At 35.6% G+C, this 13,717-nt stretch overlaps 2 protein-coding genes across 3 annotated transcripts in view; one reads left to right on the top strand and one right to left on the bottom strand.

Annotated features, from left to right (window-relative positions):
- LOC129949503 (ribonuclease P protein subunit p25-like protein) overlaps nt 1-13,717 on the bottom strand; it is a 94,458-nt gene that overhangs the window by 28,826 nt on the left and 51,915 nt on the right. The gene's annotated exons all lie outside the window — the stretch shown is intronic.
- Nucleotides 1-13,717, top strand: part of LOC129949501 (tyrosine decarboxylase) — a 39,230-nt gene that overhangs the window by 16,932 nt on the left and 8,581 nt on the right. The window contains exons 7-8 of the mRNA XM_056061005.1: nt 3,569-3,783; nt 3,915-4,041. Of these exons, the coding sequence (XP_055916980.1) occupies nt 3,569-3,783; nt 3,915-4,041 (342 nt within the window). The remainder of the gene's footprint in view (nt 1-3,568; nt 3,784-3,914; nt 4,042-13,717) is intronic.

The raw sequence follows: 13,717 nt of genomic DNA, 5'->3' as shown, positions 1-13,717 counted from the left end.
CGAATAACAAAAACAATATCCGTATTATGAATACTACCGATAAAATTTAAAGTAGAATCTTACTATGATGGTTTTTTGACCTTTATACGAGTCTCGAATGGATCTTATGTGATTTCATTCTCAAATGTTGGTACGATTGATATTGCATTTGTATCTCGTTGGCTGCGTTCGTTGAGTAGTTGTGCATTTAGAATCATGTGTTTTATATTGGGGAAAAAAATCAATCTGTTACTGTTGATAATACTTAGTTTTGGTAATGAAAATGGACTAACTGGACTTACTTTGCAATAGAAAACAATAGAAAAGATAACTAAGTTTTGATATTTTCCACCAAAGGTTTATCTCAGTTTAGATCAAATAAATCCTTTTGGTATTTTCCCCGCACAACAATTTAAAAAAATTATTAAGTTGGACAGCACTTTCTAAAATCAAATGGTGTTTTGATGTTTCTTATGATCCCCGAAGTTAAAGTTGTTTTTATACCTAAAGCAGGTAAATGCTTCCAAGTCAATCCTAAAGATCTACGACCTATAAGTCTATCATCATTCCTTTTTAATACCCTGAAAGATTGATTGATATCCATTTAAGGGCACGTATCGATACAAGACTTCTGTCTTCGTCTCAACATGCCTACTGTAAAGGTAAATCGGTGGAAACAGCGTTACACACTTTAGTGCGCACCATCGAATATTCCCTCCATCATAAAGAGTTCACTATGGTTGCTTTCCTTGACATCGAAGGTGCCTTTAACAACGTAAACACATCTGCAATCACATCTGCACTGACATCTCTAAATGTAGAGAGTTCGCTTCGGGAGTTGATTCATTTAATGCTTACTAGCAGAATTATTAACTCAAAACTGGGCAACTCTTCTTGCAGATGATTCGTTAGTAGAGGGACACCGCAAGGTGGTGTTCTATCCCCTCTCCTCTGGAACCTAGTGGTGAATGAAATCCTAACTAGTCTGGATGCGAAGGGTTTCAGAGTGATAGCCTATGCGGACGACGTTGCTATAGCAGTTTCAGGAAAGCATCTTAATGTCCTGAAAGAACACTTACAAAATGCCTTAGACAGACTAATACTTTGGGCTGATCGGTGTGGACTGGGTGTTAACCCACACAAAACCGATCTGGTCTTATTTTCGAGGAGATACAAAATTCCATTTGTCAACCCTCCTTATATTAAAGTAATCCAATTAAAATTCTCAGACGAGGCTAAATACCTAGGTCTTGTCTTAGACAAAAAACTAAATTGGAAACGCAACGTACAGGAAAGAGTCAAAAAAGCTACTTTAGCTCTCTTTTCTTGCAAAAAAGCTATTGGTAATAAATGGGATTTACAGCCCAGAATCACGCATTGGCTATACACATCGGTAATCAGACCGATTTTAACGTACGGTGTGGCAGTATGGTGGACTGCTTTAGAGAAAGGTATAAACAGGGATAAGTCAAATAATGTCCAACGTAAGCGGATCGCTTCGCACGACCCCGTCTGCAGCATTGGACACCTTGCTCTACCTTACACATCTTGACATATTTAGCAAACAAATAGCTGCAAGCTCTGCTATTCGCCTCAATGCTTCGTCGCAGTGGACTAACAACATTGGCCACTCCGCAATTCTAAGGTACTTAGAATCAATTCCAAAGCACACAGACTACACCATCCCCCAACTACAATTCGACAGAAACTTCCAGATTTCTATACCTACCAGATCTTTTTGGGAGGATAGGACATTCTTGGAGGATGAGTCAATCCATTTCTACACAGATGGGTCAAAAACAAAAGAAGGGGTTGGTGGAGGTGTGTACTCTGAACGACTGAAATTAAGTTTTTCATTTCGCCTTCCCAATCATTGCAGCGTGTTCCAGGCGGAACTTTTGGCGATTAAGGAAGTCTTGTCTTGGCTCAAAGAAAACGTGATATCAACATCTGATATCCGTATTTTCTCTGACAGCCAGGCCGCTATCAAATCTCTGGACTCTGTCTCTACAAACTCTATAACAGTCCATAACTGTCGATCATCTCTAATGGAGATGGCGCAACAGTTTAATATTCACCTTTGCTGGGTGCCGGGCCATAGAGACATTCCAGGTCACTGTAAGGCAGATGAACTCGCCAGGAACGGTACAGTACAGCCCATCCTACCACTTTTGGCAAGTACTGGCATACCAATCGCTACTTGTAAACTGTTGCTAATGCAAGACGCTGCGAGGAGGGCAGGCACCAGGTGGAACAACATCACCACGTGTCAAGCCACAAAAAACATCTGGCCACCACTGGATATAAAACGTTCAAGGTGCTTGCTCTCTCTAAGCAGATCGCATATAAGCTCGATAATAGGTGTCATAACCGGACACTGTCTAATAGGAAAGCACGCCACGAGACTAGGCGTATTCTTAAATGACTTTTGCAGAAGCTGTATGGACGAGGAAGAGGAAGAAACGGTTCTTCATCTTCTCTGCACATGCCCTGCTCTAGCTCGAAAACACAAGAAATACCTAGGAGAATTCCTTTTTAACGATCTAAACGATCTAAATCATATCGGTATAATCAGCCTCTCACGTTTCGTAAGGGACTCAAGTTGGTTCCATTGAGCTTAGGAGGAAGCCTCAAGATTCATGTGGTATCACAATGGGCCATTAAACTGGCCTAAGTGTGTCCGTTTCCATCTTGGACAGCCACTATAACCTAACCTAACCTAACCTATGATCCCCGACCGGGTCGAATTAAGTTCATTTCAACTCGATTCAGGTATATATAGAATTGAGGTTAGCTTTAAGCTCGCTTCAACATCATATGTTAATGTAGTAGTCTACGAACAAACCCCCTCCTTGAAGCAATTGTTAAATTAACTTTTTTTATAGATTCTCAGTTTCCAGATGTTTTCTTAACATTTCTTCTTCAAAATTGTGCATTTTATTAGTTTTAGTTAGTTTGTTTTTCTGAAGTAAATTTTAACTTTTAATTTTCACAAAACTTTCTGTTTTTTCTTTTTGTATGCTGACAGATCTTCTTTCAGTTGTACCAATTGAGTTTGGTCTTAATATTGACCAGAAATAACACCTTAGCTACGCCAAAAAGACAAGACGCCTTCTTATTTATGGATTTGAAGATTTTTTGACATTTACAATATTGTAGAAATGTCAAAATTGACAATTGAATCACTCCGAAAACTTAGCTATGGCATTTTGAAATTATTTTAAATGTAATTAGTGTTTCATATTTACTCATTCATTTGTATAAAATTCACAATTCATCAAAACTATATTAGAATTATTACAGTTCAGTTCAATAATGCGAACAAAAAAGGCCCGTTTACACGTGACTCGACGTGAGTAAGATCTTCGTTTGTATTGTCAATCGAAGATTGTCATTAATCTTTCTGTTACCAAATTTTCTTAGCAATCGGTTAAAAAAAGTTCATGTAGGGAGGATGTGCTAGGGTTTTCACCTCATTTTTAAAATCACTGTCCGAATAATTATGCCCAACCCTGTACAACGCCACCTTTATTTAGATTAACACAATATTTATTATTATTACACTTAATTGTAAATCGATATATTGTAGGGCATCGAATATGCTGATTCATTTAACACAAATCCCAACAAATGGATGTTGACGAACTTCGATTGCTCGCTATTGTGGGTGCGTGACCGCATACGTTTGACATCAGCTCTGGTTGTGGATCCCCTGTATTTGCAACATGGCTATTCGGATGCTGCCATCGATTATCGTCACTGGGGAGTTCCACTAAGTCGTCGATTCCGATCGCTGAAACTTTGGTAGGTTATTTAAAGATTCTAATCAAGTTTATGTAAATGTCTTGATTTTGAGTTGTTTTCTTTGGTATTATTATTAATTTATGATTTTAACACTTCCCCGATTGGCTTGTGCTGTACTGTACCTAAATCAGGTTTGTTTTACGGAATTATGGAATATCCGGACTTCAGAAGTACATCCGACATCACATACATTTGGCGAAGCGATTCGAGCAACATGTACTTAAAGACAATCGATTCGAGATCTGTAATCAAGTCAAGGTAGGTGTTTAAAGTTTATTTTTTTTATTTATTTTCAGTTAAAATTAAAAGTGAGCTTTTTGAAGTTCTGACGATGCTTGAAGGGGATTTCTTTGTGCTGATAAACAAGTGTGTGTTTTGAATTGTAATGAATAATGATATAATTAAGTCAACAACTTGGTGGATTGATGGAAAGTATTTGAATTCCGATCTTAAACAAATGAATGTTGTCTGTGGTTTCAGAAAAAAAAGAAAACCGGCTCCTGTATAATATAGTTTTATAGAAATATTAATTTCCTAGAACTATGATTCGTGTGCTTGATTCTTGAATAATTTTTCTGTGATTTTAATTACATGTATTATAAATCAATTTCAACTGGGAATTCTACAAACGATTAATTTTCATTTTATGAATGAGAAAGAGCTTAGATAATTAAAATCTATAGAGTTCACTGTTCGTTGTTGAACCGAGAGCTTGTTAAGAACTTATTAACTACTCTACAAATGATAATTACTAGAAATTAAAAAGCAACTTAGAAGTGGGGGAAATTTAATGTAGAACTAATCGAAAAATATAAAGACTCTGTAGAATTGTATGTATAAAGTCGGTGCTTGTCGGTATTCTTGTGCAAGGTCAAGAATTGGATAATTTTATAATAAGGTCTATGGTACTATTTATTTTGGGCTCAAATTTTTCCATAGTAAGTACATAAGAGGAGATAAAAATGTTATCAACCATACTTCGAAATCGAATGACTCTTACATTTTCGTTTATAATTGTGTAATATTGAGTTGCATTCATCATAGCTAATTGTAACATAATAAAAGATTTTGCAATAGGAGATCGTTTTTAGTAAAATTTAGTTAACAGATTGTCGACAACAAAAATTTTACTGTTTTAAATTAACAGGGCCGGATTCGATTCTTGTCACTAGGTACTAAGGCATAACACTAGTAGTGGCGTGTATCGAATTGCATTCTGTGGTTCAACTCAGTAATATTTTTCTTATAGTCTTCGTCTGTTTTGGTTTTTGTGTTTCTTTTATATGCAATGGCTCGAAATTTCAGGGTAGATTATTGTAATATTCGTGGGCTTAGATCGAATTTTCTTTCTGTGTACTCCCATACTGCTTTAAACAAGCCAGCTGTATTGGCACTAAGTGAAACCCAAGTGGGTGAGGATTCCGATCCCACTGAGTTCTTTATTCAAGGGTATAACTTGGTGCCATTATTCTTTTCCCACCATGGTCTCGCCATTTACATTAGGAATGATGTTGCTTATCAGTTTTTGCCACAATATGGTCCCTGCACAAATTCTTTTTTCAATTTTATGTGGTTTAAATTTTCCGTGAATAAGCAAATCATTCACTATTGCTTCCTTTATCGAAGCCCAAATCTAGACAGAGTATCAACTTCTCGTGAATTTGATGCTTTGTCTGATTCCATCCAAAGAATTGTTTCGTCCTATCCTCGCACTGAAATCGTTGTTACGGGCGATTTCAATGTACACAATTCTTCATGGCTTCAACATTCGGGCCAGTCAACACCAGAAGGAGTGTGTGCTGAGATCTTCGCTGAGTTAAACCACCTAACTCAGCTGGTCAACGAGCCCACTCGAATATCGGACGTGGTAGGTCGAGCAGAAAACACTCTTGACTTGTTTCTTACCTCTGACCCTGGTAAGTACACTATTAGTGTCATATCTCCTCTAGGCACATCTGACCATTGTGTCACATCAGATTTCTCGTGTAAAAACTCTCCAGTTAAAGAAAGAGCTCCTAAGAGAACCGTTTGGCAATACGAGAAAGCCAACTGGGACGGTCTCAATAATTACTTCAGGATCTTCAACTGGTCACTATGCTTCCTCGATAGTGACGTTGACGCCAGCGCTGATATGATCACAAGTTTTATTCTCCTGGGAATGAGAACTTTTATCCCGAATAGGGTTAAAAGCATCAGACCTAAGGAAAACGCATGGTTCGATGCGAGCTGTAAAGAGGTTATTAGGGTCTAGAAGGTAACTTTCCGTTGTTTAAAAGTCAATCCAACTGAGGAAAACCGGAATAAGTTCAAGTAAGCCAGGAAGGCCTGCAACGCCCATATCAACGGACCAAATTTGTATATGACCAAAAATTACTGCAATGTCCCAAAGGCAGTAAAAATTATTGGTCATTTGTAAAAAATATGAGGAATTCTTGCTCTTCTTACCTACGCTTATTGTCAATGACACTCCATTTGTAAGCTCTTTAGAGAAAGCTAATCTCTTTGTTAGGCAGCTCGACGCCAATTCAATGCTGCCAGTGAGTGTTATGACTCTGCCTGTCATCGAGCGCGTTAGTGATTCTATGGAGTCAATCTTTTTCCTCACTCGTACTGTGACGAAAGTCCTAAAAGATCGTAACATATATAAATCCGCTGGTCCTGAAGGTATCCCCTCTATTGTTCTGAAGAGGTAATCTTCAACGCTGGCAAAACCACTGCGTAAGCGTTCCGAGCGGATGGAAAACTGCATTTGTCCAGTCTATTCCCAAAAAAGGCGAATCTTCCTCACCGTCTAATTATCGACCGATTGCACTTACGTCCCTTCTTTCCAAGGTCATGGAAACGCTAATTAATTATCAGCTCAAGAAATATCTTGAAGAACGGAAGCTTCTTAATGACCGACAGTATGGCTTTCGTAGCAATAGGTCCACTGGTGATCTCATGGTTCATCTCACCGAACAGTGGAACAAATCTTTACATAGTTTTGGAGAAAGTAAGATTATTGCACTAGATATTTCAAAAGCATTTGATAGGGTTTGGCATCAGGCTCTCTTATCGAAAGTGCGTGCTTTCGGTTTGCATGAATCCCTCCTTCATTGTATTAGTAATTACCTTTCGAATCGTTAAATACAAGTTGTATTGGATGGATTCAAGTCTGAAAACCACAAAATAAATGCTGGTGTGCCCCAGGGCTCTGTTCTATCTCCAACACTCTTTCTCATTTTTATTAATGATCTCCTGTCTGCAACATCTAATCCAATACATTGTTTCGCTGACGATAGTACTCTTAGCTTTTCATATTCGTTTTCAGATTCACACCCCTCTTCTTCGGATGTGGAACTGCAACGACAAAATATGATAAGCTCATTAAATTCCGACCTAAACAGCATTGTACAATGGGGAATAAGAAACCGCGTGGAATTTAATGCTTCGAAAACGCAATGCTGTCTTGTAAAAGCGAAATATACCCCCCTGCCATTATCCATAAATGGCACTTGCATCGAGGAAACTGAACATCTCGATATTCTTGGTATGTGTATCACCAACCACCTTTTGTGGAACGATCACATACGCGATGTCGCCAAAAATGCCGCAAGATGTTTGGGTTTTCTAAGGCGGTGCAAGAAGTTTTTCTCCCCCTCTGATCTGGCTTGTATTTACAAGACTTATATACGTCCAAAGCTTGAGTATAACTCCCATATCTGGGCTGGTGCTCCTGCAACTTACTTAAGCCTCTTGGACAGTATTGAACGTAGAGCATTTAGACTGATTGGTGATATTACCATCATAAGATCATTTACGTCACTTGAACATCGTCGAAATGTTTCTTGTCTCACCCTCTTTTACCGTTATTTTAATGGTTTATGCTCTAGAAAAATAGCCAGCTGCATTCCGCCCCTAAAACGGTTCAACCGTAATACTCGCGCTTCTAGGAATACTCATCAATATACACTCGAGCATAACTTCGGTCGTACTGTCAAGTACAGAGATTCGTTCTTTAGCCGTACTATGCGAATGTGGAATGCCTTGTCACACTCTGTCTTTCCCAGCTATTGCAATATTCAGGAATTCAAAACCAATGTGCACCGACATCTCCTTTCAACCCCTCTCTCCCTTTCCTAGTGCTCACACTGTGTCTACATAATAAGGGTAATATATCCCTTTGAGTGTGCGCTTATTATAAAAAAAAAAAAAAATCTGTAATTTTTTAATCCGTGATTATTTAATGTTTGGCAAGTACAATCTACGCCATAACTAACACTGAAACGCATTAAAATTATTGGACAAATTTGAGATTAAGGAGAAGCTAGTGGTGCGAACAATCGATGTAGGTAGTACCCGTCGCGTGTTGGTTAGTGCCTTGGACTGTCAGAAGACTTTGGTTCAAACCCTACCTGTGTCATCTAACGTTTTCTTGCGAGGAATTGACAAATCCAGCAAGAAAAATTCTTGTCAAAAAACTGTTTTCTTAAATTAGCCGTTCGGATTCGGCTTTAAACTCTAGGTCCCTTCCATCCCTGATAACATTACTTACACACTGTAATGGTTGAGAGTTGTAAGCCACTTGGCCCTAGTTCTCAACGCACCGTTGCACAACCTATAATTTATTTAATTTTTATTCTGTAACGTTGATCAAAATCCAGACTTTTTGATTTTTGAATTTTTTTGGGTTCCAAGAATTAATGTTAAAATAACTCTCTATCTTCAACGCATACATTTTTGGTGTTGCTGGCGGTATGGTTAAATCTTAATTATTCGAAAACGTGGCTGCTGCAATTGTCAGAGTAAATGGATCTCAAATAATTTTCACTCAGGTTGTTATGTGGCATGATGGCGCTACTTTTCTCACAAGCAATTAAACAAGTTTAATTTTCCAAGAAAAGTTTCCTGGCCATGATATTTCTTTAACACATTTTAATTTTTTTTCTTTGGGCTACGTGAAAAACTTGGTCCATGCCAATGCTTAAAAATCGATTGAAGACCTAAAAGATTGAATTCATAAAGTTATCAAAGAATCATAAATGTGCGATTTGGCCTTGGAAAATTTGAAGGAAAGGATGGTGCTATGACTGTCATCTCTGCCGCCATTTGGCTGATATCGTTTCCCATAATTGGACTAGGTTAGGTTGATGTGATTGCGATTGATGACGTTATCGCCACACTAAGGTCAATCCATTCTGAGACCCTGAAGTATTGAAATTCTTCAAAATTGTATAATTAAACATATGATAACTTTTTATGGATTGTCTTGTTGCAGCTATTTAGAGATTTTGATGAAGGTTAATAGGCTGCTTGCTAAAATATCTTCGAGTTCTTCAAGATTATCAAAGAAGCTTTTAGATGCATTATCGAACGGGATTTTGATTTTTCGAATTTGGACGATAGTTTTTTGGTCGTAACAAAGGTCTCATTGCATTTCCATCTCTCATTGGTTTGGTTGAGTGTTATATATATCATCGGCAGCAAATCAACTGTGACCTGGTATCAAGTAAAGTCTAATGTTATTCAGTGACCTATGAACCATAAGTTCTTGGCGACAGTAATTAATAAGCTTCGATTTGATTGTTTTGACAGAATTTTAAATTTATAAAAGGGTTTATTGAAGTACAGGCAAGATATCATATGTTCCTTGTTCCCTATAAACTTCTGTAGAATCTGCGAGTGTCCGATGTGACCGGTTTTTTAGGAACTGGTCTGTTTTACCCGGCAGACACTGTTTGCAGCAGTTTCCTTAATAAAGGGTGATTTTTTTGAGATTAGGATTTTCATGCATTAGTATTTGACAGATCACGCGGGATTTCAGACATGGTGTCAAAGAGAAAGATGCTCAGTATGCTTTGACATTTCATAATGAATAGACTTACTAACGAGCAACGCTTACAAGTCATTGAATTTTATTACCAAAATCAGTGTTCGGTTCGAAATGTGTTTCGCGCTTTACGTCCGATTTATGGTCTACATAATCGACCAAGTGAGCAAACAATTAATGCGATTGTGACCAAGTTTCGCACTCAGTTTACTTTATTGGACATTAAACCAACCACACGAATGCGTACAGTGCGTATAGAAGAGAATATTGCGTCTGTTTCTGATAGTGTTGCTGAAGACCGTGAAATGTCGATTCGTCGCCGTTCGCAGCAATTGGGTTTGTGTTATTCGACCACATGGAAGATTTTACCCAAAGATCTTGGTGTAAAACCGTATAAAATACAGCTCGTTCAAGAACTGAAGCCGAACGATCTGCCACAACGTTGAATTTTCAGTGAATGGGCCCTAGAAAAGTTGGCAGAAAATCCGCTTTTTTATCGAAAAATTTTGTTCAGCGATGAGGCTCATTTCTGGTTGAATAGCTACGTAAATAAGCAAAACTGCCGCATTTGGAGTGAAGAGCAACCAGAAGCCGTTCAAGAACTGCCCATGCATCCCGAAAAATGCACTGTTTGGTGTGGTTTGTACGCTGGTGGAATCATTGGACCGTATTTTTTCAAAGATGCTGTTGGACGCAACGTTACGGTGAATGGCGATCGCTATCGTTCAATGCTAACAAACTTTTTGTTGCCAAAAATGGAAGAACTGAACTTGGTTGACATGTGGTTTCAACAAGATGGCGCTACATGCCACACAGCTCGCGATTCTATGGCCATTTTGAGGGAAAACTTCGGAGAACAATTCATCTCAAGGAATGGACCGGTAAGTTGGCCACCAAGATCATGCGATTTGACGCCTTTAGACTATTTTTTGTGGGGCTACGTCAAGTCTAAAGTCTACACAAATAAGCCAGCAACTATTCCAGACAACATTTCCGAAGAAATTCGGGCTATTCCGGCCGAAATGCTCGAAAAAGTTACCCAAAATTGGACTTTCCGAATGGACCACCTAAGACGCAGCCGCGGTCAACATTTAAATGAAATTATCTTCAAAAAGTAAATTTGATGGACCAATCTAACGTTTCAAATAAAGAATCGATGAGATTTTGCAAATTTTATGCGTTTTTTTAAAAAAAGTTCTCAAGCTCTTAAAAAATCACCGTTTATATAGGTCCAGAGAGAAGATTGAGTGGTTATTATTTCCATAGTTAGTGGCATATTTTTAACTTCCCATAGGAAGTTATTGTAATGGGTCCGATTTGTCAAATTGAAAATTTTGACATTTCTCGACGTTTCAAGGTCCCTAGAGTCGAAATAAATTTTTTTTAGAAAGATGTCTGTGCGTGCGTGTGTACGTACGTTCGTACGTCCGCACGTTCGCGACGTTTTTTTCGTCGTCTATAGCTCAAGAACCAGAAGAGATATCGATTTCAAATAATTTTTGTTATACAGATAATAAGGCAGAAAGAAGCAGAAAGGGCTCTCAAGAAAATTGCGTGGGTGGTTTTTTTACCATAGCAGTTTGAAAAAAGGTATGAAATTTTTGGTTAACCCTAAATATCTCACGAACCAAAAACGCTAGAGAATTGAATTAAATTGTATATAATATATTGTAACGTGATACCAAAGAAGTATATTTTTTGAAAAAAAAATCCATTTAACGGTTTTTTTTATAAATCAAAAAAACTGTAGAAAAAAATTTGTCACCTCCAAAATTTTACGACTAAAATATGATTTCATCTCCAAAACAGTTGTGTGCAACGAAGAATAATGTTTTTGACATCTGATAAAATTTTGAGAAAAATCGAATTGACAGTTTTTTTTTATAAAAAATAAAAATTTAAAAAAACATTACTCAAAGTTGCTTAAAAATTGAATATCGATTCAAAAACTTATTTTAACTTATAAGAAATATTAATTTCAACATTATGAAAAATATTGAGAAAAATCGAATTGACAGTTTTTTACAAAAAATAAAAACCTAAAAAAAAATGAATAAAAGTTGGTAAAAATTGATTTTCGACTCAAATATCTTTTCAAAACTTTAAAATATTGGCTTTAGTATACTTTTATCTTTCAAAAAATATTGTTGTCAACTTTCAACTGTCAACATTCAGTAAAATTTTGAAAAATATCAAATTGATAGTTTTTTTACAAAAAATTAAAAACCGAAAAAAAAATTAGCAAAAGTTGGTAAAAAAATGATTTTCGACTCAAATATCTTTTAAAAAATTTGAGATAATAGCTTCTAACTAATTTTTACTTATAAGAAATATTGTTTTCAATAATAAGACAAATTTTGAGAAAATCAAATTGACAGTTTTTTTACCAAAAATAAAACTCTAAAAAAAAAACAATACTAAAACTTGGTAAAAATTTACTTTCGCCTGAAATATCTTTTCAAAAATTTGTGCTTATAAGAAATATTGTTTTGATAAAAATTGAATTAACAGTTTTTTTTACCAAAAATAAAACTCTAAAAAAAAAACAATACTAAAACTTGGTAAAAATTTACTTTCGCCTGAAATATCTTTTCAAAAATTTGTGCTTATAAGAAATATTGTATATTATTCACGTTTTGAGTAAAATCGAATTGACATTTTCATTTACAAAAAAATAAAACTTAAAAAAAAAAACAATACTAAAACTTGGTAAAAATTTACTTTCGACTCAAATAGCTTTTCAAAAATTAAAAATATTGGCTTCAAACTTATTTTATTTCACAGAAAATATTGTTTTCGATATTCAGTGATTTTTATATAAAAATCCAACAGTCCGTTTTTTCATACAAATTAAAATCTACAAAAAAATAATACGCAAATTTTGGTAAAAATTGATACGATGTATAGACAAACTTTTAAGCAAGACAAATCGACAGACGGGATGGCAAGTTATCAGTGTGGGTCGCATCCCAGCCTCTTTTTTTATTTGTAATGAAATTAGAATTCATTTATTTCTTTTAAAAACTATTCGTTTTTTTAATATCTAAATGAAACCTCTCTTTCGAAAACCTTGTACATAAAATCTATAATGTTGTGACATAGAAACCCTTCTTAAAAGCTTAACACATTTAATGATTTTTTGTTCCTATCTGATGAATAAATATTTGTCTCATATAAAAAATAAACTATCATTTCAAAAATGAGCAACAGCTTCCAGTAATAAGCTGTCTTTGTATTTCTTCCGCACGCACCATGCCACAATTTTCTCATCAATGAAAATTATATCAAGCTCAACGAATTCCTTACACTCTTGCCACATTTTAAGTCCTCTCATCAGTCATAACTTCATCACTCATCAACCCTCATCGTTACATGTTTAAAAGCAAAATACAAAATATGCTAATTTTATCTTTCGATATCAGCCTTTACAATAAATGAAATTTTAATAATTCCAAGTTTTGAAGAAAGAAAAAAAAAACAAAGTAAATAAGCCAGTCTAACGTTCTTTATCACAAAGTCCATTCATTATACTGACGATGAACTTTAAACACGATGATGAACACATTTTCACACTTAATCGAAAAAGATAAAATTAACTAAGAGCATCCAACTGAGACGCATAATTTATCAGTAGCTTTAGTTCATTAGCAATGTTTATTAATTTTGTCAGTAAATCAAATAAACCAAAATAGATTGTTGTTAAACGTTTGATACAAAAGTTATGATATATTTGAAAAGTTATGCCTGGTGACATCTTTATTTGAAATTCAACTGCTATTCCGGTTCATTCAATGAATTGTTGTATTTGAAAATGATGCATTTTATTTTCCATTGAATTTTGAGATTTTGAAGAGTTACAAAAAATAGAAGACTTAAATTATAATGTTTAACATTTTTTCTCTTTTTAAGGAACAACATAGGTTTAGCTTAATTTGAGTAGTTTAAAAGAAAAATAAAGTTTCTTAAACACAAACGCGTTTTTTCAAGGCTAATCTTCTTTATTTAAATACATTTTCTTTTCTTAAGGGAAATGTAAAAGTTCAATTTATTAGTTACATATTACATACGTCACTCAATACTCGAAAAACCACTTCTAGAGTATTAACCAGTTAGATGGCGCTGTTT

The sequence above is a fragment of the Eupeodes corollae genome, chromosome 3 (genome assembly GCF_945859685.1).
Source record: "Eupeodes corollae chromosome 3, idEupCoro1.1, whole genome shotgun sequence".
NCBI lineage: Eukaryota > Metazoa > Arthropoda > Insecta > Diptera > Syrphidae > Eupeodes > Eupeodes corollae.
The sequence above is the reverse complement of the archived record's forward strand: the minus strand, read 5'-3'. Positions and strand labels throughout refer to the sequence as shown.